This window comes from Salvelinus namaycush, chromosome 1, assembly GCF_016432855.1.
Source record: "Salvelinus namaycush isolate Seneca chromosome 1, SaNama_1.0, whole genome shotgun sequence".
NCBI lineage: Eukaryota > Metazoa > Chordata > Actinopteri > Salmoniformes > Salmonidae > Salvelinus > Salvelinus namaycush.
The window spans coordinates 14,944,566-14,971,075 of NC_052307.1; the positions used below are offsets into that span (position 1 = coordinate 14,944,566).

General features: G+C 41.0%; 1 protein-coding gene across 1 annotated transcript in view; it reads right to left on the reverse strand.

The window, feature by feature from the left end:
• Positions 1–26,510, reverse strand: part of LOC120050492 (netrin-G2-like) — a 69,273-nt gene that overhangs the window by 14,717 nt on the left and 28,046 nt on the right. Inside the window, exons 3-4 of the mRNA XM_038997085.1 lie at positions 7,828–8,000; positions 7,355–7,378 (exon numbers count right to left, since the gene is read on the reverse strand). Coding sequence (XP_038853013.1) covers positions 7,355–7,378; positions 7,828–8,000 — 197 coding nt within the window. The remainder of the gene's footprint in view (positions 1–7,354; positions 7,379–7,827; positions 8,001–26,510) is intronic.

A 26,510-nucleotide genomic window follows, 5' to 3' on the forward strand; every position in this document is an offset into this window, starting at 1 on the left:
ATAATACAAATAATCCAAACTGTTCATAGATCAGCCCTCCAAGTCAAAAAAAGGCTGCCTTTGTACTTTAACAAACAAGTGAGAATTGTCTAATGAACAAGCATGTCGAATTAATTTGGAGAAAAAAATATGACTGCCAAGCATCGTAGGTGGATGTAGAGTAGAATCTACTCTCATACCATTCATTTTGAGCAAATGCATAATTGTCTACTAGGTACAGATGTAGTATCTTAAATTGATCAATGTTTTTGTTGCTGAGAATTTTCCTGCACAGCAGGAAATGCAAACTTGTAGTCTATTTATCAACCCCTCTAAAAAATGTCCATTATAATCCACATAATAATTCACATTTCCTGTTGTTGCAGGATACATTTTCTGCTGTAGCAAACTGGCTCAAACCATATGAAATCTCCCTCTGATCCTTTAACTTATTGTGTACATAATGCTGCTGCTACTGTCTCTTATGACCGAAAATAACTTCTGGACATCAGAAAAGCGATTACTCACCGCTTACTGGAAAAAACGTTTTCCTTTAACGAGTCCGACGAGAAGGATATCTTGCTTTCACTGGAACAGGCCCAGATCCACGCCTTTTGCGTGAAACTGTAACATCTTATGTTTCACCGTGACGTGGCTGGATTTTCCATGCACCGGCAGAACAGAGATGCTACCTCTGGTAAGACGAGGGGCGGGGGTGTGTGTCTTTTTGTCAATAACAGCTGGTGCGCGATGTCTAATATTAAAGAAGTCTCAAGGTATTGCTCGCCTGAGGTAGAGTACCTTATGATAAGCTGTAGACCACACTATCTACCAAGAGAGTTCTCATCTTTATTATTCGTACCCATCTATTTACCACCACAAAGCGAAGCTGGCGCTAAGACAGCTCTCAACCAACTCTATAAGGCCATAAGCAAAAAAGAAAATGCTCATCCAGAAGCGACGCTCCTAGTGGCCGGGGACTTTAATGCAGGCAAACTTAAATCCGTTTTACCAAATTTTTACCAGCATGTCACTTGTGCAATCAGGTAAGGAAAAAAAATCCTAGACCACCTTAACTCCACACACAGAGATGCGTACAAAGCTCTACCCCACCCTCCATTTGGCAAATCTGACCACAATTCTATCCTCCTGATTCCTGCTTACAAGCAAAAACTAAAGCAGGAAGTACCAGTGACTCGCTCAATATGGACGTGGTCAGATGATGCAGATGCTACACTACAGGACTGTTTTGCTAGCACAGACTGGTATTTGTTCCGGGATTCATCCAATGGCATTGAGGAATATACCACCTCAGTCATCGGCTTCATCAATAAGTGCATCGATGACGTCGTCCCCACAGTGACTGTACGTACATACCCCAACCAGAAGCCATGGATTACAGGCAACATCCACATCGAGCTAAAGGCTAGAGCTGCCGCTTTCAAGGAACGGGAGACTAATCCGGGCGCTTATAAGAAATCCAGCTATTCCCTCAGACGAACCATCAAGCAAGCAAAAAGCGTCAATACAGGATTAAGATTGAATCCTACTACACCAGCTCTGACGCTCGGATGTGGTAGGGCTTGAAAACTATTACGGACTACAAAGGGAAACCCAGACATGAGCTGCCCAGTGACGCGAGCTTACCAGATGAGCTAAATGCCTTTAATGCTCGCTTAGAGGCACGCAACACTGAAGCATGCACAAGAGCACCAGCTGTTCTCGATGACTGTGTGATAACGATCTCGGTAGCGATGTAAACAAAAGCTTTAAACAGGTCAACATTCACAAAGCCGCTGGGCCAGACGGATTACCAGGACGTGTACTTAAAGCATGCGCGGACCAACTGTCAAGTGTCTTCACTTGACCGAGTCTGTAATGCCTACATGTTTCAAGCAGACCACCATCGTCCCTGTGCCCAAGGAAGCGAAGGTAACCTGCCTTAATGATTACCGCCCCATGGCACTCACGTCGGTAGCCATGAAGTGCTTTGAGAGACTGGTCATGGCTCACATCAACAGCATCCTCCCGGACACCCTAGACCCAAACCAATTCGCATACCGCCCCAACAGATCAGATGACGCAATCTCAAACGCACTCCACACCGCCCGTTCGCACCACAAAGGAACATCTATGTGAGAATGCTGTTCATCGACTACAGCTTAGCGTTCAACACCATAGTGCCCACGAAGCTTATCACTAAGCTAAGGACTCTGGGACTAAACACCTCCCTTTGCAACTGGATCCTGGACTTCCTGATGGGCCGCCCCCAGGTGGTAAGAGTAGGGGGCCCCTCAGGGATGTGTACTTAGTCCCCTCCTGTATTCCCTGTTCACCCACGACTGCGTGGCCAAACATGACTCCAACACCATCATTACGTTTGCTGACGACATTAACATCGACGGGGCTGTAGTGGAGCGGGTCGGGAGTTTCAAGTTCCTTGCTGTCCACATCACCACGAACTATCATGGTCCAAACTTACCAAGACAGTCGTGAAGACGGTACGACAAAACCTTTTCCCCTCAGGAGACTGAAAAGACTTGGCATGGGCCCCCAGATCCTCCACAGGTTCTACAGCTGCACCATTGAGAGCATCCTGACCGGTTGCATCACCGCCTGGTATGGCAACTGCTCGGCATCTGACCGTAAGTTGCTACAGAGGGTAGTGCGAACGGCCCAGTACATCACTGGGACCAAGCTTCCTGCCATCCAGGAACTATATAATAGGCGGTGTCAGAGGAAAGCCCATAAAATGTCAGAGACTCCAGACGGTTTTCTCTGCTACCGCACGGCAAGTGGTACCGGAACGCCAAGTCTAGGAACAAAAGGCTCCTCAACAGCTTCTACCCCCAAGCCATTAGACTGCTGAACAATTCATAAAAATCGCCAAGGGACACTTTACATTGACACACCCCACCCCCCCTCTTGTACAGTGCTGCTACTCGCTGTTTGTTTGTTACCTATGCGTAGTCACTTCGCCCCCACCTACATGTACAGATTACCTCAACTAGCCTGTACCCCCGACGCAGTACCGGTGCGCCCTGTATATAGCCTTGTTATTGTTACTCTTATTGTGTTCCTTTTTATTATTACTTTTTATTTTAGCCTACTTGGTAAATGTTCTTCTTTTTGAACTGCACTGTTGGTTAAGGGCTTGTAAGTAAGCATTTCACGGTAAAGTCTACACTTGTTGTATTCGGCGCATGTGACAAATAAAGCTTGATTTGATTTGTGTCACCACAGAGAAAGGTATCAGAGCAAGGTGCTTAAAAATAAACATGGATTACCTTTCCTCTTGAGTATTCATATTGAGCATATTCCATAATTCATCAGGACAAATGGGGGGAGACATAACCAGGGCCGGATTAAGATTAAGTTTTTTTTATAGCCCCAAAACACCAAACTGTGTTTTTCCAGCAATTGTATTTTGAAATCTGCAAAAGGCAAACGAACAGCCGCAACCAACCATAGAAATATATATCCTTACATTTTTTTGTTTTCCGGCCTCTTCGGCCCCCCACTGGCCTGGGCTTTAGCCCTGGTAAGCCTCTGCGTTAATCCGGCCCTGTACGTGTCTATAGGCTTCCAATTATGAAATAAAAAAATGACTAATTTCCTCCCATGAGCTTAGAATAGTTCAAGCTATCATGAACATTTTAAACATCTCAGAGTACAACTATGAGCCCTTGACATTAGAAAGACCCATTTCAGTGAAAGCTAAATGGACAACTGACCCTGAAGTTCTCCACTGTTAACACCATATCACTTTCCCAATGGACAGTAGCTGGCATAATCACAGTACAGTATCCTGTCCTATGCTGTTCCCGTGGGGATTGTCCTTAGACTTTACTACACTCTACAAACTAGCCTAGAATTTCTCTATTTTCAGACAGCTAAACTAAAAGATTTCTTCTGTGCAAGTGTATTGTGGAATTTGACATTTTCACTTGTGAGGTTTTGAAGTCACTACTGACAGGGAACACAAGCTGTAAAAACTCTCACACTCAGCGCCTGTGAGAGTTTGTCACTTCACGGCAGTAGACAGAGCCATGAGGTGGTTCCAATCTACTGAGCCGCACGCACACGCGCACGCACACGCACACACACACATCAGAAATCACTAGGCCTGTGTCCAGCCTGACATTCTGGGAGATCCAGTTCTATGGAAGTATAATTCAGCACAAATTCTCTCTCTCACACGCACATACAGAAATTAATGCATACAAATACAAACAGAAATGTGCATGAATGCAAACCATCACACACAAACACACAGAGACAGACACGCACAGAAAATGTTTACTATAAATAACGCCATCTTTACTCCTCTGATAACACAACACACATGCAGATATGAATATGTTCTATTCTTTCCAGTATGCTATGCATCATAAACTACTGTAGTGGGGCTGATAAAAACTATGGGTGAGATATACAACACTCATACTCAACCAACCACTTTACTACTACAAACTAAATGACCAAGATTCATCAACTCCTCTCTTCTCCTTTGCCTTTGTGCTACGTCAACACTATAGTATACTTCCCTTTCAGCTTTGCAGTACTACACATTTCCTGGTCATCAGGAATGTACCGGGGACGCATTCTACTGTATGTGCTGCTTTAGTAAATGTACTCTGGTTTAAAAGTCAATAGGAGGCAGGAGGTTGATGAGCTCTCAGGCTGTCTGCGTCTGAAATGGCACCTTGTGTCTGTCATATACCCGAGTTATAGTAAGTGCACTTAAATGGAACGTAATTGCTTTTTTAATGCGATTTTCTCTCAACGCGTAGTCTGATCTTGAACAGGCATGAGAATAGCATGCTATTCACCTCACTATTCGTTGGGGGAGGAGATCAAAGAAATGAAAGTGTGTCTTCAGATACAACGTATTCTGACCTCGACTTAAATTCCCTCATAACTCCACCACCTTTACGCACGATGAAATTATGAATAAGGTCGAGCAACCTGTTGGTTCCAAGTGGAACATCATCTACATCATTTTTTCAGATAGAAAAAACACCATTCTCCATGCACTGTAATTTACAAATTGATAAGAGCTATAAATAAGAGCTAGGTACATGAGTAATCTGTTCAGGTAAGGGGATTGAAAATATTAATGACAGTTGTTTTAGATCTATTTGACCATATGATCGCTGGTGACAAATGTGAAACCAGTCACATGGTGGCAAACTGAAGAATATCAACATATCACCTTTTCCACAGTGACATTTATAAAATGCTGGCCTTATAACTTATATGAAATGTGGAGACCCAAGCAATAGGCTTTTGTAGCCTATCGCAAATGACAGTGTAGTGCCAAACCTACCAAGTTGATTCATGAATTTTTATAAATCGGCAGACTATTCTCTGTATTTAAAAAAAAATACTAGCCATTATCGGTAGCCACCGTCAGTTATACCAACATACATTTATAACTGTCACTGTCTTTAGTGTTAGTTTCCTTACATTTTGCATCATTCTATTACATGGTTAGTTTACCTTTCTTTCCTCTGTCACGTTTGTGTGGTTGTTCCTGAGGATCGCTAGCAATAGTGGCTAACGTATTACAAGTTGTGCAATAATATGGAACAATATAACCTATTTGAATCATTATGGAACGCAGACCATACATAGCAGACATGGATCCTGGTGCATGGTTCACAACAACTGGAACGCTGTCATCACAGTTCCATGATTAGTGAGGATTATTAGGGTAGATTTATAGGACTACCGTTCAACCCCTATTGTACACTTTCTCACCGTCCAATAATTCATGGACGGAGTAATTGAATATGGCAACTTTCAGGATGAATCAAACCACTGTATTTTTGATTTACCAATATATTTAGTGCATAAAGTTTTTTTTAATTCATAAATACTTTGCTAACCCTAAATAATATAAATATTATTTTATAAATAATAATAATAATATTTTGAAATCTACCAATTGGTGCTGAAAGGAGAGGAATATGCATTTAGGCCTACATGGTTTCCTTTTATTGATCCGTAATATTCTGAAATGTTTTCCTGTATATTTTCTAACTAAGGTAGGCTACCCCATATTAAATGGATGGATTTAGATAAATGTACTGAAAACCTTATTGAATGAAAACTCCACTAGAAATTATATTGGCCAGCAAGTGGGAGGTTTTCAGCAGTTCAATTCATTCAGAGCACGCAAGGGAACCACGCCTGCAAAGCCTGTTACGCAGCTAAAAAATGTACGTCTGCATACCAACTTCTGAGAAGTGCGTAGGAAAGGTGTACATTTCCTAAGTCTGAATCGGGCCCATAGTGCACTACTTTTTACCAGGGCCCATAGGGTTCTGTAGTAGTAGTGCACTATATAGGCAATGTAGGGAATAGGGTGTCATTTCGGATGCAGCCTATGTTCCTTTTAGACAGGCACTCTGCCTGGCTGTCAGACACTCCAACCATAGTTGCTCTCCCACCTTCTATACTAGTGGCAACTGTGGGCAGTTGGTCTGTGGGTGGATTGGCTGTAGTTGCCAACGCAGGTGTGGTTGTTGGCAGGGGCTGGACTGTTGTGGGGGCTGAGAGGGCACAACACCAAGAAGGTAGAGAGAAACAGTCAAATTATATCAACAGATGCACTAACATGGGAATATCCAGATCATGGATATACCATCAAATTAACCCATTATGTGATTTCGCTTGCCACAGACATGTACAGAGCCATCACTTGTTTGGCCGTTGTGGAGAACACCTTGCTTTCAACAATATGGTTACTCCACCACCGCTGTGGCTGTACAGCATCTCTTATACAGATGTACGATCTTAATTTGGAAAAACTTTTCTGCAACACAGGAAATGTAAAACTTATAGTGCATTTGAGGTTTAAAAAGGCTTCTGAAGTTAAATTTCCACTTTGAAATTTCAGACTTGATTTTCCCTTACAAAAAATGTATCAACCCCTACAAAAATGTCCATTAATTATGATCCATATAATAGTTTACATTTCCTGTTGCTGCAGCATTATTGTCCTGCTGTAGAAAACTGGCTTAAATTAAGATCTTACATCTTTAGGTCTGCACAGAACCCCCATACACTCACAGTCCCTCTCACACCATGTCCTTGGGCTAGCCCTCATCTACAAAACCTGTTACACTGAAACACTTTGAATCCCCTTCCCCCATTTGAATTATAGACCAGCACTGAGGGATATAAAACTGTGGAAAAATGTGTTGTGAGTGTGATCATTGTGATTACCATGAAGGGACCCACCACAACACCAGAGGGGAGGGACATAAATTATATAATATGATAGACAATAATTTTTATGGCATACGAACAGAGAATGAAAAAGAAATGATAACAAGCTCTATCCCGTTTGATTAGGATTGTTACTTACTGCCAAGAGTCCCAGCAGCCTCACCTGACAGACAGACAGACAGAGAAAGAGAGAGAGTGAGAGAAACAAATGGAGATTTACTCATTTATTTTTGAGAATCAGTGACTTTATTTATATATACTGTATATATTTTTTTTTATAGATGAAGGCTTTTCAGCTTTCAGTGCTTAATGTACAGAACATCAGGCACCAAATCTGTCATTGGAAGCGGCAAGCCCCCATTCCCGCTGTAGTTTGTGAGTTTAGAATAGGGTGCTTCTGCATACAGTGTCAGTGTACATCTGTAGAATTCCTCAAGAAAACGGACTTCTCTCCTGTGAAATGTGACAGCTTCGGCTGCACCACTCTGTGGCTGTATAGAGCAGATGGCCCAAATTATTTTTCAGCCATTACTTCATCCATCAAGTAATGTGCCTGATACAGTATTTTTGGTATAATATGATGTTTGAAGTGTATAGCTGTCAGCTACGTACAGGTATTGGGGGATCCGTTGGGGGTGGGTAGGTAGGATCCAGGTTTCCATGACTTGGCTTTGAAGCCCCTCTCACAGCGAGTGCAGTCCTGGCCTGTCGTATTGTGCTCACAGTCACACTGCAGGCTGCCCTCCCGAAAGGTGCACTGGCCAGCATGGAGGTTACACTTACACCTATGGCAAGATGGGGGGGGGGGGGGGGGGTAGAAGCAACGTCAATCCACAACACTGTTATGGCCTCACTTGAACAACTCCTGTGCTAATCATGCATGATCAAGTACACCTTGCGGTTATTGACATTGTTTTTGATCAATATTATTTTTTATAAATTGCCTTCCTGGATAAATTGCGGTGTTAAAGAGTAAGCCTAAAGAGTACGATTTATAGCACATTGTTAATTTATTGTGAGCTCAAAGAAGAGTATGACGAGAAAGAGAGAGAGAGAGAGGGAGCACAAGAGATAAAACGTTCTTGAAGATCGTGATTGACAATCAGCAGTATGCATTTGCATGTTTTATAAGTGGCAAGAGCTAAATCTTTCAGGGAAACAGAATAAAATAAATAGATAAGAAAATAAAAAAATACCAGGTCAAACAACATTTTCTGATCTCGAGAAATTACCAGGCCATTTACATCCATATCATTTTTTGAAGGGCTAAGATTGAGATGGCGAGAGAGGTGGCAAGCAGGATAGCATGGTAATGGTGACATTTGAATAACAATCATAATCAGATGAGGGAGTCACTTCCAATATAAAGTGTTCCACTCTGGTGAGCCGACCACCCTTCATTTGCATGAAATATTCATAGGACGGACCTCCACACCTCCACAAGGATTTGTATTTTTGTATTTTATTACGGTTCACCATTAGCTGCTGCCCTGCAGCAGCGACTCTTCCTGTGTTCCAAACAAGATTAAGGCAATTACATACAAAATAAAACAGTACATCACACAACACATTATTACACACTACAACACATTATTACACACTACTCTACCACAACATATCTACAATACAACACATTATAACATACTAATCTACCAAATCTCTACAATACAACACATGATTACACACTACTCTACCACAGCATCTCTACAATACAACACATTATTACACACTACTCTACAACAACATATCTACAATACAACATCCATAATACAGCAATATAACAATATTGCAATGTAGGTGTGTGTAGAGTGCATGTGTCTGACTGTGTGTGTACCTCTTCACAGGATGCACTGTTCCATAAGGTGTATTTTTATCTGTTTTTTTTTTGTCTCTGATTTTACTGCTTCCATGAGTTACTTGATGTGGAATAGAGTTCCATATAGCCATGGCTCTGTGTAAGTACTGTGCGTTTCCCATGGTCTGTTCTGGACTTTGGGACTGTGTAGAGACCTCTGGTGGCATGTCTTGTGGGTTATGCATGGGTGTCTGAGCAGTGTGCTAGTAATTTAAACCGCAAGACAAGTAGTGATGCAGGGGAGATTGACATGCATGTTATTAATGATGTTAGGTCTCTGTGAACATTTAAGGGCCAGCCGTGCTGCTTTTGTCCCTCTTTGTGGCACTTGACCATATGACTGGACAGTAATCCAGGTGTGACAAAACTAGGGACTGTTGGACTTTTTGTTGATAGCGATGTCAAGAAAGCAGAGCAGCACTTTATTATGAACAGACCTCTCCCAATCTTAGCTACCGTTGCATCAATACATTTGACCATGATAGTTTATAATGCAGGGCTGAGCCAAGCAGTTTAGTCTCCTCAACTTGCCCCATTTCCACATTATTCATTACAAGATTTAGCAGAGGTTTAGGGTTTAGTGAATGATTTGTCCCAAATGCAATGCTTTTAGGTTTTAAAATATGTAGGACTACACTCTTAGAAAAAAGGGTTCCAGAAGGGTTATTCGGCTGTCCCCATAAGATAACCCTTTTTGGTTCCAGGTAGAATGCTTTTTTGGTTCCAGGTAGAACCCTTTTTTGGTTCCAGGTAGAACCCTATGTGGAACGGATTCTACACGGAATCCAAACGGGTTTTACCTGGAACCAAAAATGGTTCTTCAAAGGGTTATCTTATGGGGACAGCCAAAGAACCCATTTAGGTTCTAGATAGCACCTTTTTTTCTAAGAGTGTAGCTTATTTCTTGCCACCCATTCTAAAACTGACTGCAGCTCTTTGTTAAGTGTTGCAGAGATTTTACTTGCTGTGGTAGCTGACAGCATACATAGACACACAGGCCTTACTCGTGCCAGTGGCAGGTCATTAGTGTAGATTGAAAAAAGTAAAGGGGCCTAGACAGCTGCCCTGGGGAATGCCTGACTCTACCTGGATTATGTTGGAGAGGCTTCCATTAAAGAACACCCTCTTTGTTCTGCTAGACAGGTAACTCTCTATCCACGATATAGCAGGAGATGGAAAGCCATAACATACATGTTTCCAGTATCAGATGATGATTGATAATGTCAAAAGCTAACAAGACAGCTCCCACAATCTTCTTATTATCAATTTCTTTCAGCCAATGATCAGTCATTTGTATAAGTGCCGTACATGTTGAGTGCCCTTCCTTATAAGCGTGCTGAATGTCAGTTTTTTTTTGTACCTCGTCAAACACCTTTTTTTTTTAAAAATGTACCAAGGGTTGGTAACAGGCTGATTGGTTGGCAGTTTGAGCCAGGAAAGGGTGCTTTACTATTCTTGGGTCGCAGATATCTCGTCTCCTCGCCCCTCTTTGCCTACTCATCTCCTCTGATCTACACTTACTGTGCCCTATAGCTAGCTAGAATTCCATTGAAAAACCTGATTGAGATTACAGTGAACTTCCTGAACTCTCCAAAGGAATGCTCTTTGTCTGTAGATGTCCAGCAAACACAACGACATTGTGCCAACATTGTCCAACAACAAATCATACTGTTAGAGGCATATAAAAAAAAAAATCTGAATCTTATCAATCAATTCTGAGTGAAAATACAATAGAATCAGAATTTGGAATTTGGTACTTAGCATATCCAAATACTGACACTTTGATACCATGAAGACGTACAGTCGTGGCCAAACGTTTTGAGAATGAAACAAATATTAATTTTCACAAAGTCTGCTGCCTCAGTTTGTATGATGGCAATTTGTATATACTCCAGAATGTTATGAAGAGTGGTCAGATGAATTGCAATTCATTGCAAAGTCCCTCTTTGCCATGCAAATGAACTGAATCCCCAAAAAACATTTCCATTGCATTTCAGCCCTGCCACAAAAGGACTAGCAGACATTGTGTCAGTGATTCTCTCGTTAACACAGGTGTGAGTGTTGATGAGGACAAGGCTGGAGACAAGGCTGACAGACTGGAAGCTTCAAAAGGAGGGTGGTGCTTGTAATCATTGTTCTTCCTCTGTCAACCATGGTTACGTGCAAGGAAACACATGCCGTCATCATTGCTTTGCACAAAAAAGGTTTCATAGGCAAGGATATTGCTGCCAGTAAGATTGCACCTAAATCAACCATTTATCGGATCATCAAGAACTTCAAGGGGAGCAGTTCAATTGTTGTGAAGAAGGCTTCAGGGCACCCAAGAAAGTCCAGCAAGCGCCAGGACCGTCATCTAAAGTTGATTCAGCTGTGGGATCGGGGCACCACCAGTACAGAGCTTGCTCAGGAATGGCAGCAGGTAGGTGTGAGTGCATCTGCATGCACAGTGAGGCAAAGACTTTTGGAGGATGGCCTGGTGTCAAGAAGGGCAGCAAAGAAGCCACTTCTCTCCAGGAAAAACATCAGGGACAGACTGATATTCTGCAAAAGGTACAGGGATTGGACTGCTGAGGACTGAGGTAAAGTCATTGTCTCTGATGAATCTCCTTTCCGATTGTTTGGGGCATCCAGAAAAAAGCTTGTCCGGAGAAGACAAGGTGAGCGCTACAATCAGTCCTGCGTCATGCCAACAGTAAAGCATCCTGAGACCATTCATGTGTGGGGTTGCTTCTCAGCCAAGGGAGTGGGCTCACTCACAATTTTGCCTAAGAACACAGCCATGAATAAAGAATGGTACCAACACATCCTCCGAGAGCAACTTCTCCCAACCATCCAGGAACAGTTTGGTGAGGAACAATGCCTTTTCCAGCATGATGGAGCACCTTGCCATAAGGCAAAAGTGATAACTAAGTGGCCCAGGGAGCAAAACATCTATATTTTGGGTCCATGGCCAGGAAACTCCCCAGACCTTAATCCCATTGAGAACGTGTGGTCAATCCTCAAGAGGCGGGTGGACAAACAAAAACCCACAAATTCTGACAAACTCCAAGCATTGATTATGCAAGAATGGGCTGCCATCAGTCAGGATGTGGCCCAGAAGTTAATTGACAGCATGCCAAGGCAGATTGCAGAGGTCTTGAAAAAGAAGGGTCAACACTGCAAATATTGACTGTTTGCATCAACTTCATGTAATTGTCAATAAAAGCCTTTGACACTTATGAAATGCTTGTAATTATACTTCAGTATTCCATAGTAACATCTGACAAAAATATCTAAAGACACTGAAGCAGCAAACTTTGTGGAAATTAATATTTGTGTCATTCTCAAAACTTTTGGCCACGACTGTACTGTAGGCTATCACCTTTTCGGGTGTGTTTTATTCAGTGAATATGTCATCACACGGTCTTCAACATTCGCATAAAATGACATACCCAAATGTAACTGCCTGTAGCTCAGGACCTGAAGCAAGGATATGCATATTATTGATACCATTTGAAAGGAAACACTTTGAAGTTTGTGGAAATTAGAAATGAATGAAGGAGAATAACACATTTGATCTGGTAAAAGATAATACAAACAAAAAAACATTTGATTTCTTATTTTTTTCTGTTCCATCATCTTTGAAATGCAAGAGAAAGACCATAATATAATGTTTCAGTTTAGGCGCAATTTAGATTTTGGACACTAGATGGCAGCAGTGTGTGTGCAAAGTTTCAGATTGATCCAGTGAAGAGTTGCAATACTGTACAGTATTTTGTATCAAGTCTGCACAAAAGTGCCGAATTGGTCAATTGATACATTTTCAAGTACATAACTATAGAGAAGATACAAAAATGATATGCTAATACAAAATATAAGTTTACACACTCCCAGGAATGTCATACATGATGGATCATTAGCTTATACACAAATTTTCACACATCTAGATGGCCGGGCGGGGTAGGTATGGAGCCAGAGACAGCAGGGGTTCAAACTGTTGAACCTAGTTCCTACATTTGAATATGAAATTAATTTTATCAAACATAACTATGCCACATTTTATCTCTGGGACTCTCAGGATGACAAATCAGAGCAAGATTACTGAATGTAAGTACATTATTTACCTTCAGAGGTGAATGTAACAAACCAGTTGCTGTGATACGTTTTTTGTTGTTGTGCACTCTCCTCAAACAATAGCATGGTATTTTGTTCACTGTAATAGCTACTGTAAATTGGACACCGTAGTTAGATTAACAAGAATTTAAGCTTTCTGCCCATTTAAGACATGTCTATGTCCTGGAAAGTTTGCTGTTACTTACAATGTCATTCTGATAACGGGTTTCCAGCATGCATACAAAGAAGGGCATTCTACGAGTACGGTCTTAGCACAAACGACAGATGATTGGTTAAAGAGTATGGATGACAGGAAGTTAGTTGGTGTACTGTTGCTAGATTTCAGTGCTGCTTTTGATGTAATTGATCATGAACTGTTACTAGGTAAACTCAAATGTTATGGTTTTAAGTCTGCAGCTCTCTCCTGGATGGAAAGCTATCTATCCTGGAGATGGCAAAAAGTGTTCTTTAATGGTAGCTTTTCAAACAGTAAAGATATACACTGTGGTGTTCCTCAAGGAAGTTGCCTAGGCCCACTTCTCTACTCTATCTTTACTAATGATTTACCTTCAGTAATGAATAAAGCAAGAGTGGTCATGTATGCTGATGACTCTAGCATCAGAATGCAATGAGCTAACATATGTACTGAGCAGTGAACTAAGAATGGTGTCTGAGTGGGTTGATATGAACAAATTGGTGTTGAACATTTCTAAAACTAAATGTATTGTATTTGGTTCAAGATATATGCGTGCTGATGATCCCCAATTGAATTTGTCGTTGAATAGAACACATGTAGAACAAGTGAAAAAACTAAACTACTAGGCGTCATGTTCGACGCAGCTTAATCATGGTCAGAACACATAGACACTATTATTATTAAGATGGGTAAGGGAATTGCTGTTACAAGAAAATGTTCAGAGTATGTAACATCTAGCACTCTGAATCAGGTGATTAAATCCCTTGTCCTATCACACTTAGAGTACTGTCCAGTTATATGGTCATCTGCAGCAAAGAAAGATATAAAAAAGCTCCAAATCGCTCAAAACAGGGCTGCCAGATTAGCGCTTCATTGCTCTATCTGTATGAATATTATCCAAATGCATCAGAATCTCTCATGGCTTCACATTGAAAACAAATTACTATCCAGTCTTCTGATTTTTTTTAGGAATGTTATATATTTTTAAAAACCACAGTATTTTTCTGGCCAGTTAGTACATCCTAGCAACACGATAACCACCAAACCAGACAGGCAAGGACAAATCACCATAAATCTACAGTTTTATATAGAGCCATAGCTGAATGGAACTCTTTACCAATCCATATTTCTGAGGTAAAGAGTAAATCCACCTTCAAGAAAAAATTTAAATAACATCTAACGCTATAGACCATATCACTGGAGAGGAAATAGAAAGCATCAACTGAATGTTAAATGTGTTTCCTGTCAGGTATTTTAATTGTCTGTATTGTCTACTTGTTGAATGTTTGTGAAGTCTTGATTTGTGGTTGTTTGTAATGTCTTGTTAATTGGTGTTGGACCCCAGGAAGATTAGCTAGCGTTACGGTGTTAGCTAATGTAGATCCTAATAAAAATAACAAATTAGTCACATTAGCGCACGTTAGCATCGACCGTCCCGGTATAGGGACACCGATCCCGTAGAGGTTCCTCCTGGTAAAGATAGATACAAGGATGGATTATATGAAGATGTGGCTCTTTCTCATTTCAAACTGAACACAATGAGGAGGATAATTGACAGACAGAGCCTGGTTTCATTCCAAACCGATTGACTTCAATTAAGTCTGTTTTCAAAACCCCCTCTGGAAACTGTTGGAGTTTCTCCCACCCTCTTGAGACCTTTAAGCCATAATTAAAAAATTGGTGACAATCACAGGGCTTTTTTATCCCAGGGCTCCTGGAAACAGAACTCCCATCAAGTGCCTCTTCATTACAAATAAATCAGCAGCCCACTTCGTCTCAGTGCCCTCTGTGAAAACCCCTGGCGCTCTAGCTTATCACTAGGTCCTCCACTTTAGCTACACTATTAATCAATTACAGAACTCTTTCGGCAGTTAGCGATCTCCCACCAAACATTTATGAACAAAGATAATCTTATTCACTCCTTAACATGCCCATGGAACTTGCTCATCAACTATTTTGCAAGAAAGCTCTAAACATTGGATAAATATAGTCTTTCCCAAACCATTTCTGGCTTTCATAGGAACATTTTACATCCTCCTCCACCATTTATGCTTACAAATACTGCATGAACATTTGCATCCACTGGATGGTCCCTTATTACTGTAACAAAGCAACTGTGCCTTATTTAATGACAGAGACCCTACCCAAGCCCTATCCCTGACTGTAATGCTTCCAGGAGAAAGTGCAAGCTCTAAAAAACATCTGATGCAAAATAGATCTGTCTTGTCTGATGGCAGAATAAATGCCTGCTGGCATATTCTAAATGTGCTTAGTTATGGACTGTGAAACACTATGCAATGTGCACACACTAGTAGGCAGACTGGTATGCATCACCATCAACATGAATATTACAAATTATTGACACCTCACGAAAGTGCAAAGTGGACAGTAAAGCCCCATGATTAAACATGGAGAGTGAGCCAAGGACAGGATGAATCATTTGCTACACTGTAAAGGACAATATGGACAAGGTCGCTCTGTCTTTGACAAAAACATATTGTTTTCCCTTCTCCTTTGAGAAGTCACTGAAGCATGGGGGTGGCTGCGGAATAGAGAACAGACCCTCACACCAAGCCGTATACTATATATTAATGGCTCTGCTCACACTACGCTCTACATTCAGGAAGTATCCTGCCTTCACGCAGTGGCTGTCACACACACGTACACAGTCACACAAGTACACACACAAGCGCACACACACACACACACACAGTCATTCATTACTGAGACCATGTTAGATTTTCAAGCGCAAAAACAGTGTGCGGAAATAGTGCTTTTGTCAAGGTGTGAGGATGTGTGCGTAGGATTTTCAAAGTGCCTTCAGAAACCCCCCGTTATGATTGTGGATGGAGCCTCACTCCTGTACTCTCGGAGGAAAATGCTCTCCTTCCTTCCCAGAACCAGGGCAGCTATATCCGGCTGCTGCAGGGCAACACCCCCGCTGCCTGGGCTCATGAGCTCATGTTAAGGGCCAGAGCCAGCCAGGCCCTGCTATTGGGCCAGGATCAAACCCCCATCCGGCCATCTGGAGAGGAAGAAGGAACAGGACCGTACATTCTACATATTTTTTAACAGGGAAGACATATTGAGACCTAGGTCTCTTTTTCAAATGGGCCCTGTATAATACAATATAAATATACACATTATACACAAAATATATATGTATATATACACACACGTTAAAATAGAAAAACCCAGTCATGGGAAGCACTAATAAAACATTACAAACCACCTGGAAAAACAGCATTCCTCCACAAATAAGTCCCCAATCAATACTTTAAATTGCCCAAATGGCACCAGAACATCAAGATGAAATGTGTTTATAAGTTTGTTCCAGCAATACGGTGCATTAAAACTAAAAGCAGATTTACCTAGCTCGGTGGAGACCCTAGGAACATCAAGAGTTAACCAATCCTATGAACAGGTTAGGCAACTCAGGTGTATATACTTCAACAGCAAAGTTGATAAGACAGAAGTTTATGAAGTAGGGCCTTGTAAACACGAAGGAAGTAATGCAGAGATCTGCGGGTCTTTAGCGAAGTCCAGACAACCTTTTGATACAGAATGCAGTGATGAGTATCAAAACTGTCACCTGTAACAAAACAAAGGGCACTGTGGTAGATGGCATCCAATGGATTAAGAATAGTAGCAGCTGCACCTTGATAAATAATATCACTATAATCAAGAACAGATAAAAAGGTTGACTGAAAATGTGATTCCTACTACTTAGAAAAAAGCACCATTTGTTTCTGTAGAAAAAGTCAACTTTAAATCTTAGCTTCTTAACCAGTTCATCTATATGTTTTTTAAAACGTCAAATCCATATAAATCCAAATGCATAAGTATTTATATGCGGGAACACATTCAATTGGAGAACCATCTAATGAGTGAACATGTAGATCTGAAACATTCTTACGAGAGATTAAAAACAACGTGTATTCGGTTTTGCCCCCATTAAGCACAAGTTTTAAATCAGCAAGGGATTCCTGCATAGCTATACAATCTGACAGTAGTTTTGACACAGACCGGATCTACAGTTAGGGCAATAGTATAATAGTATCAGCCGCATGTAGATTAAGTTTACAATTTTTAACAGATTGACCAATGGTATTTATATAAATAGTGAAGAGAACAGGTTCCAAAATCAACCCCTGTGGTACATCTTTATGTACTTTTAAAAATTCAGATTTAAATCCATCAATCATGATGGCCTGAGTTCTGTCACTAAGATAATCATAAAACCATGAACAGGCATTAGAGCTCAGGCCTATCAAGGACAACTTATTCAATAAAAAATTATGATCAACAGTATCGAAAGCTTTTGACAGGTCCACAAATAAAGCAGAACATTTAATTTTAGTGTCTAAAGCATGGACAAGATCATTAACTGGTTGCTGTAATAGTGCTATGCCCAGGCATAAACCCTGATTAGTTTACATTCAAAATACATTTCTAAAATAAAAAAGAGCAAAGTACTGTGATGGAAATGTTATACTTGTGCTTTTCTAATAACTCATTTCTGTGTTCTATTCATGTGCTGTTCTAATAACCAATTTCTGTTTTCATGCAAGTGACTGATTGAACGAATCCTCACTTATCAGTATCTGCAATTTGGTAGTACGCCCAGACCTTGTTTTGAGAACGAAAGACATCTCAGTTTTAAGGTCTCAGCTTTGAGAGAAGCCTTGTGAGGTATTGGTCGGTCACATGAATGAAGCAAATGCTAATGATTAATTAATTATGAATAAGCTAAATCATGCAAATATGACTTCAGAGCTCAGTATATAAGTATATAAGGGAACTAACGGGATATAAGGGAACTAACGGGACTGCCCCATTAGAGCTCTTGACAGATGTTCATCAAGCTTCTTGGAACATCTCCAGCGTGCTGACAATAAACAATGATTCATTTAAGATTGACTTCGAGTGTCCCTGTGTAAGAATTTCCACAACAGTACATTTACCAACGATTCAAGAATCTTAGCTAGACAAGGAAGCCTTGAAATAGGTAGATAATGATTAAGATCACTACTATCCCCGTCCTTATGGAGTGGCAGATCAAGAACTGATTTCCATACTTTTGGAATATTTCCTGATAACATTGTTAAATAAAAGAATGTGGGTACTTAAGCAGACCAGGATCCAATTGGTCGGCCCCTGTGGATTTCTTGTTGTCTATTGCTAGTAAAGCATCCAGTACTTTTTTCTTCTGTAAATAGCCTAAAAGAAAAGCTTTGACTATCATTTCTCTGAACATTCACCAAATTTCCCCTATCAGCATCCAGCACAATATCATTGTGAATAGGCTTAGAAGTTATTTCAAAGAGACAGTCTGCTGAAATAAAATGGTTATTAAATGCATCAATGATGTCATTTTTTCCCTTAATGAGGCCAGTGTCTGAATAATTTTTTTGTGGCAGAGAGGAAGCAGACCCAGTTTTTTTTGGACAGTTTTCCATAATTTAGCCAGGTTCCCATTACAATCCAAAAGAGTGGTTACATAATGCTCTCGAGTGGCGCAGTATTCTAAGGCACTGCATCTCAGTGCAAGAGGTGTCACTACAGTCCCTGGTTCAAATCCAGGCTTTATCACATCCGGCTGTGATTGGGAGTCCCATAGGGCGGCGCACAATTGGCCCAGCATTGTCTGGGTTTAGCCGGGGTAGGCCGTCATTGAAAATAAGAATTTGTTCTTAACTGACTTGCCTAGTTAAATAAAAGTTAAATAAATAAATAAAACATAATCATCAGATTTAGCCTTTCTGATTTGTCTTACACAATGATTCCGCAGTTGCTTAAACAATTGCCAGTCTGGGCCTAAGTCTATGTTCCTGGCCTTGACCCAAGCATCATCTCTTTTATGAATGACTTCTGATCATTCCGGAGTGTACTAGGCATTCAATCTACCTTCAACCCTTCATTTTATGAAGGCAGCATGATTATCCACAATAGTATTGAAGACAAAGCTAAATCAGGCTCAAAGCTAAATCAAGTTCAGGGATCTGAAATACAATCAAGGTCACTAAAATAAAGATAATGTGAAAAAAAGCTTGTTCACTTACGTTTTAAAGTTCCTGTTTGTGATGACACGAGGCTTACACTTTTTGTATTCTCACATCTCTAACACAAACAACTGGGAAAAGGTCACTAATGTCTTGGGCGAAGACACCAGTTGAAACATATTTCTTTGGTGTATTCATTAAAATAAGATCAATCAGAGTTTACTTTGAAGGATCTTTAGGGTTGGGCTGTGTATGCTTAGTCATCATCTGGGTTAGGTTTAGTTCATTACAAATGTATTTTAGATTGTCTGAAGAATGCATTTCCCAATCATAATTTAAGTCACCCAGGATAATTTCTGATTTAGTAAAAGAAGACAACTAGTTAACTCCTCGAGTACACAAAGATTAGCAGAGGTCGGTCGACCACTACAACAGTTATGGATACATTTTTCTCCAGAGAGAAGGCTTAAATATGGTAGCAAAAAAAAACATTTCAAGAATGAAGAATGATCAGTCTACCACCTCTACCCTGTCTGTCAGCTCTAAACACATTATAACCCTCAATATTAATATCAGAATCCAGAATGTCACCAGAGGTCCAAGTTTCCGTCAGTACCAGAATGTCCGGATTCGTCTGCATAGCCCAAATCCTGATGTAATCCAGTTTAGGAAGTAAAATCCTGATGTTCAGATGCATCAACCCAAGTCCTTTACGATTTTTTAAAAGTCACATGGAGTCTCCAACTCAATCAAGTCACTGTACGTTCAATAGGCGGTTGCAGACCCTGTTTGATGGTTGATATTGATATAGTTGGTATGGCTATAAGATTGCATAGAACTGCACCATTTGGTATATCTATCCCTATTAGTATTAGAGGAAGGAAAATACATTTGAATGACTTTTCCAATTACTTTTCTAAAGTTAGCACCAAAGGGCCTGAGGCCACAGCCAATGTCAATATGAGGGACTCTCAGAGTAACCAATGATAGAATGTTATAAACTGACTTACATGGGCTTTGGTTGCTATCGTGCAACAGCCCAAGGCCTCTATGTGATTTGGAAACCGATGGAGTATTAAAGTTTATGGAATTCACATTTGAACTAAAAGCACTGGGTGAGCAGACCACAGTGGGCTCCTATTTTGAGCTAACAATAGCAGATCTAAGAGTGGAGTTCAAACAAATAGGTACAAGATTACAACTGACGACACCCCTGGCAGTATAGACAACAGTACGACGATAACGCTTAGAGAGGATGGGAAGTATTACCTGAGCGGGTTTGGTCTGTCACTGAGTCAATATCTTAACGCGGCCTTGAAAAGGTGAAGAGAGGGTTCAGGCTCCTAGATGGTTTGGGTGTAGTCCAATATCTCTGTAGAGCATCTTTTGCTTCCAAAAAGTGCAGAAATTGTCAATAACAGTTATGCCAACAGAGTGGCAGTAGTCTTTAAGCCAGATATGAAGTGCTAAGAGCCTGCTGAACCTTTCGTAACCACAATCCAGCGACAGCACGGGACCAGAGATAATCGGCTGATTTTCAGAGCCTTTCAGAGTGTTGATCAGCCCAATAAAATCCTGTTTCATTAGCTCTGATTGACCCTTTTTGATGTAATTTTAATCCCAGATGCACTACGACAGCAGCGGCCCTGGGATGCAGGATCGATAACCGAAGCATCCGTCAGCTCCTCATAAATCATCCTTGCTCCTTTATTCTCCAAAGGGGGTGGGGAGGGGGGGCTGGGATGGGATGTTGGTTGGTAGGATGGGAAGAGGGAGTGAGATGGGAGGGGAGAGGTGGCCCCGGCCAGGCCACACTACTGCTACAACGCACGGCTTGAAGTCATATGAAGTCAGTTGCAATTTCAAACACATACTTAGAAACAATGTTTTTAATCCACCTAATATAAAGACATAATCACAGCCTGTAAACAGCTGAATGTTTATTACCATTGGTGAGCCAGAGACGCCAGCTCCACCTTTCAATAAGAAACACGCAAAAAAAGGTTTGCATCTGCCGGAAATTAGAAATTCCGCATTTAGGTGAGTAAATAACAGCAAGTGCTAAACAAATATGGATAGACAGATCAAAGGCTGGCGTAGAGTCAGGTGCCCCGCTCCATCACAGCTGGGAGCTACCGTTAATGGGAGCTGTATTTAATTCCTCAATTTCTCTCGTGAGAATTGCCGGGCGTCCACTCCCACTGCCTCATGATGACTTGCTTAATCCCAAATAAGAATGGATAGCGAGGACACAGGAACAAATGGTGCCTTCCGATTCACCCTCCTGCACAGAGGGGGCCACAACCATCATTATTACAGCTGTTAACACTCACTTCTTTCCCTAGTGGGGCTGTTCATGCATAGAAAGACGAGTGTTCCTCGAGAAGGAAAGAAAGAGAAGAGAAGGACAGAAACACTCAAACGTAGAAATGTACAATCACTTTTTCAAATCAAATCAAATTGTATTTGTCACATGCTTTGTAAACAACAGTTAAATGCTTACTTACGGGTCCTTTTCCAACAATGCAGAGTTAAAGATAACCTACTACTCAGCCGTCAAAACTAGGCTCATAACCACCATGATGCATTTATAGAGTGGGCTACACTTGACTACTGGGATGGTCGGTGAATCTGAGAGGATAAAAGAAATTGCATGACTTCATTCTGTATATCAGTATTGGTTGTTTAGGAGGAACATTGTACTGCTACTCATATTGATTTTCAGGAATACAGGTTGTCTCCATGGGCCTTGAAGAGGATATGTAGAATTGGCTTTAACCCTTCTGCTGTGTTCTGGTCGAATTGGACCGATTTACAAGTTCTCTCTGAAAAATGTAGTTCATTTGATCTGATTATCATAAGGTTCCATGACTTTGTCCACACAGCGCATCTGAACACACAAAATACATTTTGATTATTTTCATAAAATTTTGGGTGTTTTATTTAACTTTTGTACACCTGTGGTGTTCCCGGTCAAAAATGACCAGTGATTAGAAATGAATGGGTGAGACTAAAATTAGTGTATAAAATTGAGCTCAGGCACATGCCCATTCATCAGATGGATACACTTCCTCTCCCAGACCCCCACATGCATGTGTGTTTGAGCACACACACACACACACACACACACACACACACACACACACACACACACACACACACACACACACACACACACACACACACACACACACACACACACACACACACACACACACACACCTCACTCCCCTTCTTGGCCTCCATGGCAACCCCCACAGGAACCTTTCCTCAGTAGAATCTTTCCCCCACAGGAACCACACCTGATGGCATTCTCACAGACAATCGCAACATTGTTTCAATAATATATCAATCTTTTCTCGCAGCTCTGGTATATAAAGCTTTTTTGAGGCCTTGCTCACAATTCATTCTGTGGCAGCACAATGACCAAACGATATACTATATGTGAGGCTCTTGATCATATCTTTGATCATGACACTGGTGAGGAGGAGAGAGTCCTTGTTAAACTTTGACACAAAGTTGTCTGTGATAAATAGCAGAATATGTTTCATCTGAGTGTTTGTTATAATCAAAATAATTCATACATTATGCTTTTTTTACTCAAAAACTAGTTGTATGAGCTCAGGTTAATGAGGCCTACAGGCCATAAATAGCAAATAGAAGTTCAAACCCTGTAATGTTCACAAGAACTTAAGTTGATAAAGAGATCTAACACAACATTAGGTGGTAATATATGTATTATTATGGATTTATAATCAGCTATAATGGGGGCGGTCATTTTGGACTGGGAACACAGAATTAATTAACATGAAACGAACACAACAGGAGGGTTAAACAGCCTTTTCTGCTTTGGTTTAGATCTGTGCCTGGGACCAGAAGGACTCTGACCTCCGCTAATGATAACCTGCTCAGGGTTTTCACAACAGCTCTCCACTGGAGGTAACATTTCACCTGACTAACAGTGAAACTAACAGCCCCTGTACATTCTTATAGAGGTTCTGAGGCACAGGCTTTAGAATGCTGCTAGCCCCTTGCCAGGGAATATGTCTGAGAGAGGCAGTCATACAGAGTTCATTGCTCCACATGCTTTTTGCATTTTCTCTCTTTTCTCTTTCACTGTGCTCTGAGGAACGTCAGATATGAGAAGAAAACAAAACCCTGCTGTTTCCAGCTAATACCCGCGAGAGCACTGGATCCCAACGCAACCCGGAGGGATGGACATCTACAGGAGACTTTTTCTCCACATTTTTCACCCTTGCCCCTACCGGAGAATTTTGCGATTTAAGTGTTGGTGAGCGCCAGCACGGCCCAGGGAGACACCACCTCATGAAGGGAGCAGCAACCCTTCTACAACATCAAGCTGCTGGCTCTTTTACTACCAATCGCCAACGACCTTGAAAGCTTTGGCACGGACATCTCCTTTAAATTATTCACACAGGATGCAAAAAAACCAACATTTACTGCACTCCCAACCAACAAGGGCGGAAGTCAAATGCAAAGCGCAGCTCCTTTTCCTGAAGGGATATGCAGATAGGCAGAGATATACTGTAGATACATAGTGTAAGTGAGAAGTGTAGACAAAGGGGAGCTTTAGAAAGGGAGACGGCTTCAAATTTCCAAGAGCACACCAAAATAGTTAAAGCACACTGGGAAAATAAAAGGGTCCGTCCTTGCATAATTAATTTGTGGGCTCCGTGGGTTGAGTCTCAGTGGGATTCTGCCAATTATGACCAGAATGTGCTGAAAGCACCCGCAGTGCAACTGTCCACAGCAGGGACAGTTAGGGACTGGATCCCCTGCACTTCTCCCACTATACACCATAGTGGAGGCTCCTCAGAGGAGGAAGGGCAGGACCATACTCCTCAGTGAATTTCATAAAAATTTTAATTGTAAAAAAGTTAAGTTATCCTTTTTAGATAAAACTATACTAAATATAGTCACATCACCAAATAACTGAACACACTATTTTGTAAAGAAGGTCTACAGTAGCCTCAACAGCACTCTGTAGGGTAGTACCATGGTGTAGCCAGAGGACAGCTAGCTTCCGTCCTTCTTTGCGTACATTGACTTCAATACAAAACCTAGGAGGCTCATGGTTCTCACCCCCTTCCATAGACTTACACAGTAATTATGACAACTTCCGGAGGACGTCCTCCAGCCTATCAGAGCTCTTGCAGCATGAACTGACATGTTGTCCACCCAATCAAAGGATAAGATAATTAATCTAGCACTGAAAGCATAAACTACAGCTAACTAGCACTGCATTGTATAAAATGTGGTGAGTAGCTGACTCAAAAGAGAGTGAAAGACAGTAGTTGAACAGTTTTGAACAAATTCATTGCTTCCAAAATGAAGGAGAAGCCTAATGAAACACCCTGCTCAAACAGAGGGGTGCTATGTTAGCTAGCTGGCTATGACTTTCCAACACAAAACTGGAACTCTTCCAAGTCAAGGTGTAACTGCTTACTGACTGTACACTAACGTTACTGAATGATTGTAGAGGGTTTACAAACGCGCTAGTTCTATTAGCTATGCTGACTATGACGTTACTTTAGCTAATATGGTGACAACGATGTAGGCTGTTTGTAGAGGTTTGGCTTGGCTGTTATGAGCGTGAACTCTGTTTACGTGGGATCAGGGGTGTATTCATTCTGCCGATTCTGTTGAAAAACGTTTTTTAAACGGAAGTAAACTCAAATTTGTCTCTCGACCTGTGTGCACCTATGTTGTACATTTTAATTTCATAGGCTCTGTCATAGCAACCTCATGATGGGTATAGGGAAAATGTTACTATCATGTGGTAGCCTAAACCTATCGCTGTTACATTGAACTGGGTGAATGGAATATGAATGAGGGTCATCCAATATGCTGTAATAGAAATAAGGCCATGCTCATTAAAAAAAATCTCCTCCCTCCTCTTAAAACAGCACACCGTGTGTAGAAGCACATCTAGCCTTTTTGAGGCCAAAAAGTGAGGTTTGGTTTGAGGGTCCCCCACCGTATGGGCAAAATTTTATTGAAAATATTGCATTTTTGAATCTAATTTCATGCCATTCTACAGATTTTGCCATGGATTGGTGGGAAACTTTTGCAGTTTTAAAGCTAATTTCCTGCAATTCTACACATTTTGTCAATACTTACACCATGTTCATATGATATCAGGACTACTGAGCACATGCCCTGCGTGCCTGGTCAGTAATTTGGTGATGATTACTACAAGATTTAGATAGCTGGCTAGACTACCTTACCAAGCAATCTAAAAATGTTTAGCTGACATGGGTTAATTGGGTAACTGTCAGTGGAAAACTGCTGATGCGCTGCCAAATTTTTAAATTGCATATTGTGTACTCTACTTTTTTAACTCTCAACAGTAAGTTGAGTTCCTAAACTCCTAGCGGCCACGGGGCCCTACGCACATTGCGTAGTCTGCATATAGGCAGAGACGCTTCTGACACAGTGTATCTGTATCTGTGCAATTTATATCTACAGCAAGTGAAGAGAGTAAAAAGCTATATGACAAAGTAATTATTGTCATTGTAAATTATTTGACACACACTGTCTGTACCCTCTCCATGTGACACAAGCACAGCCAAAACATCTGTGTCTGAGTCAGACAGATCATTACCAGGTCACAACTTCCATGACAATCCTATAAGGTCCCTGGAAAGTTCAGGATGTGGCCTATCACTGCTTTGAGCTGTACATCCTGGTAGTAAGGCTAATAATACCCAACTAGCACATAACATTCTGAGAACCATATGTTTCTTAGAGCTTGGTGAGAGCGTGATTGTCCTATGGTTATTTTGCATACAACCTTTCCACAACTTTCTGGGAATGGTTTAGTTTAGTTTATTAGGACCCCCATTAGCTACTGCACATGCAGCAGTTACTCTTCCTGGGGTCCACATATAACATACTAATACATGACAAAGTACAGAACAGATATAGACAAGAACAACATAAGATATTACATTCAATTCTAAATTAAAAATAATAATGTATTTATTTACATAAGTATTCAGACCCTTTTCTATGAGACTCAAAATTGAGCTCAGGTGCATCCTGTTTCCAATGATCATCCTTGAGATGTTTCTACAACTTGATTGGAGTTCACCTGTGGTAAATGCAATTGGTTGGACATGATTTGGAA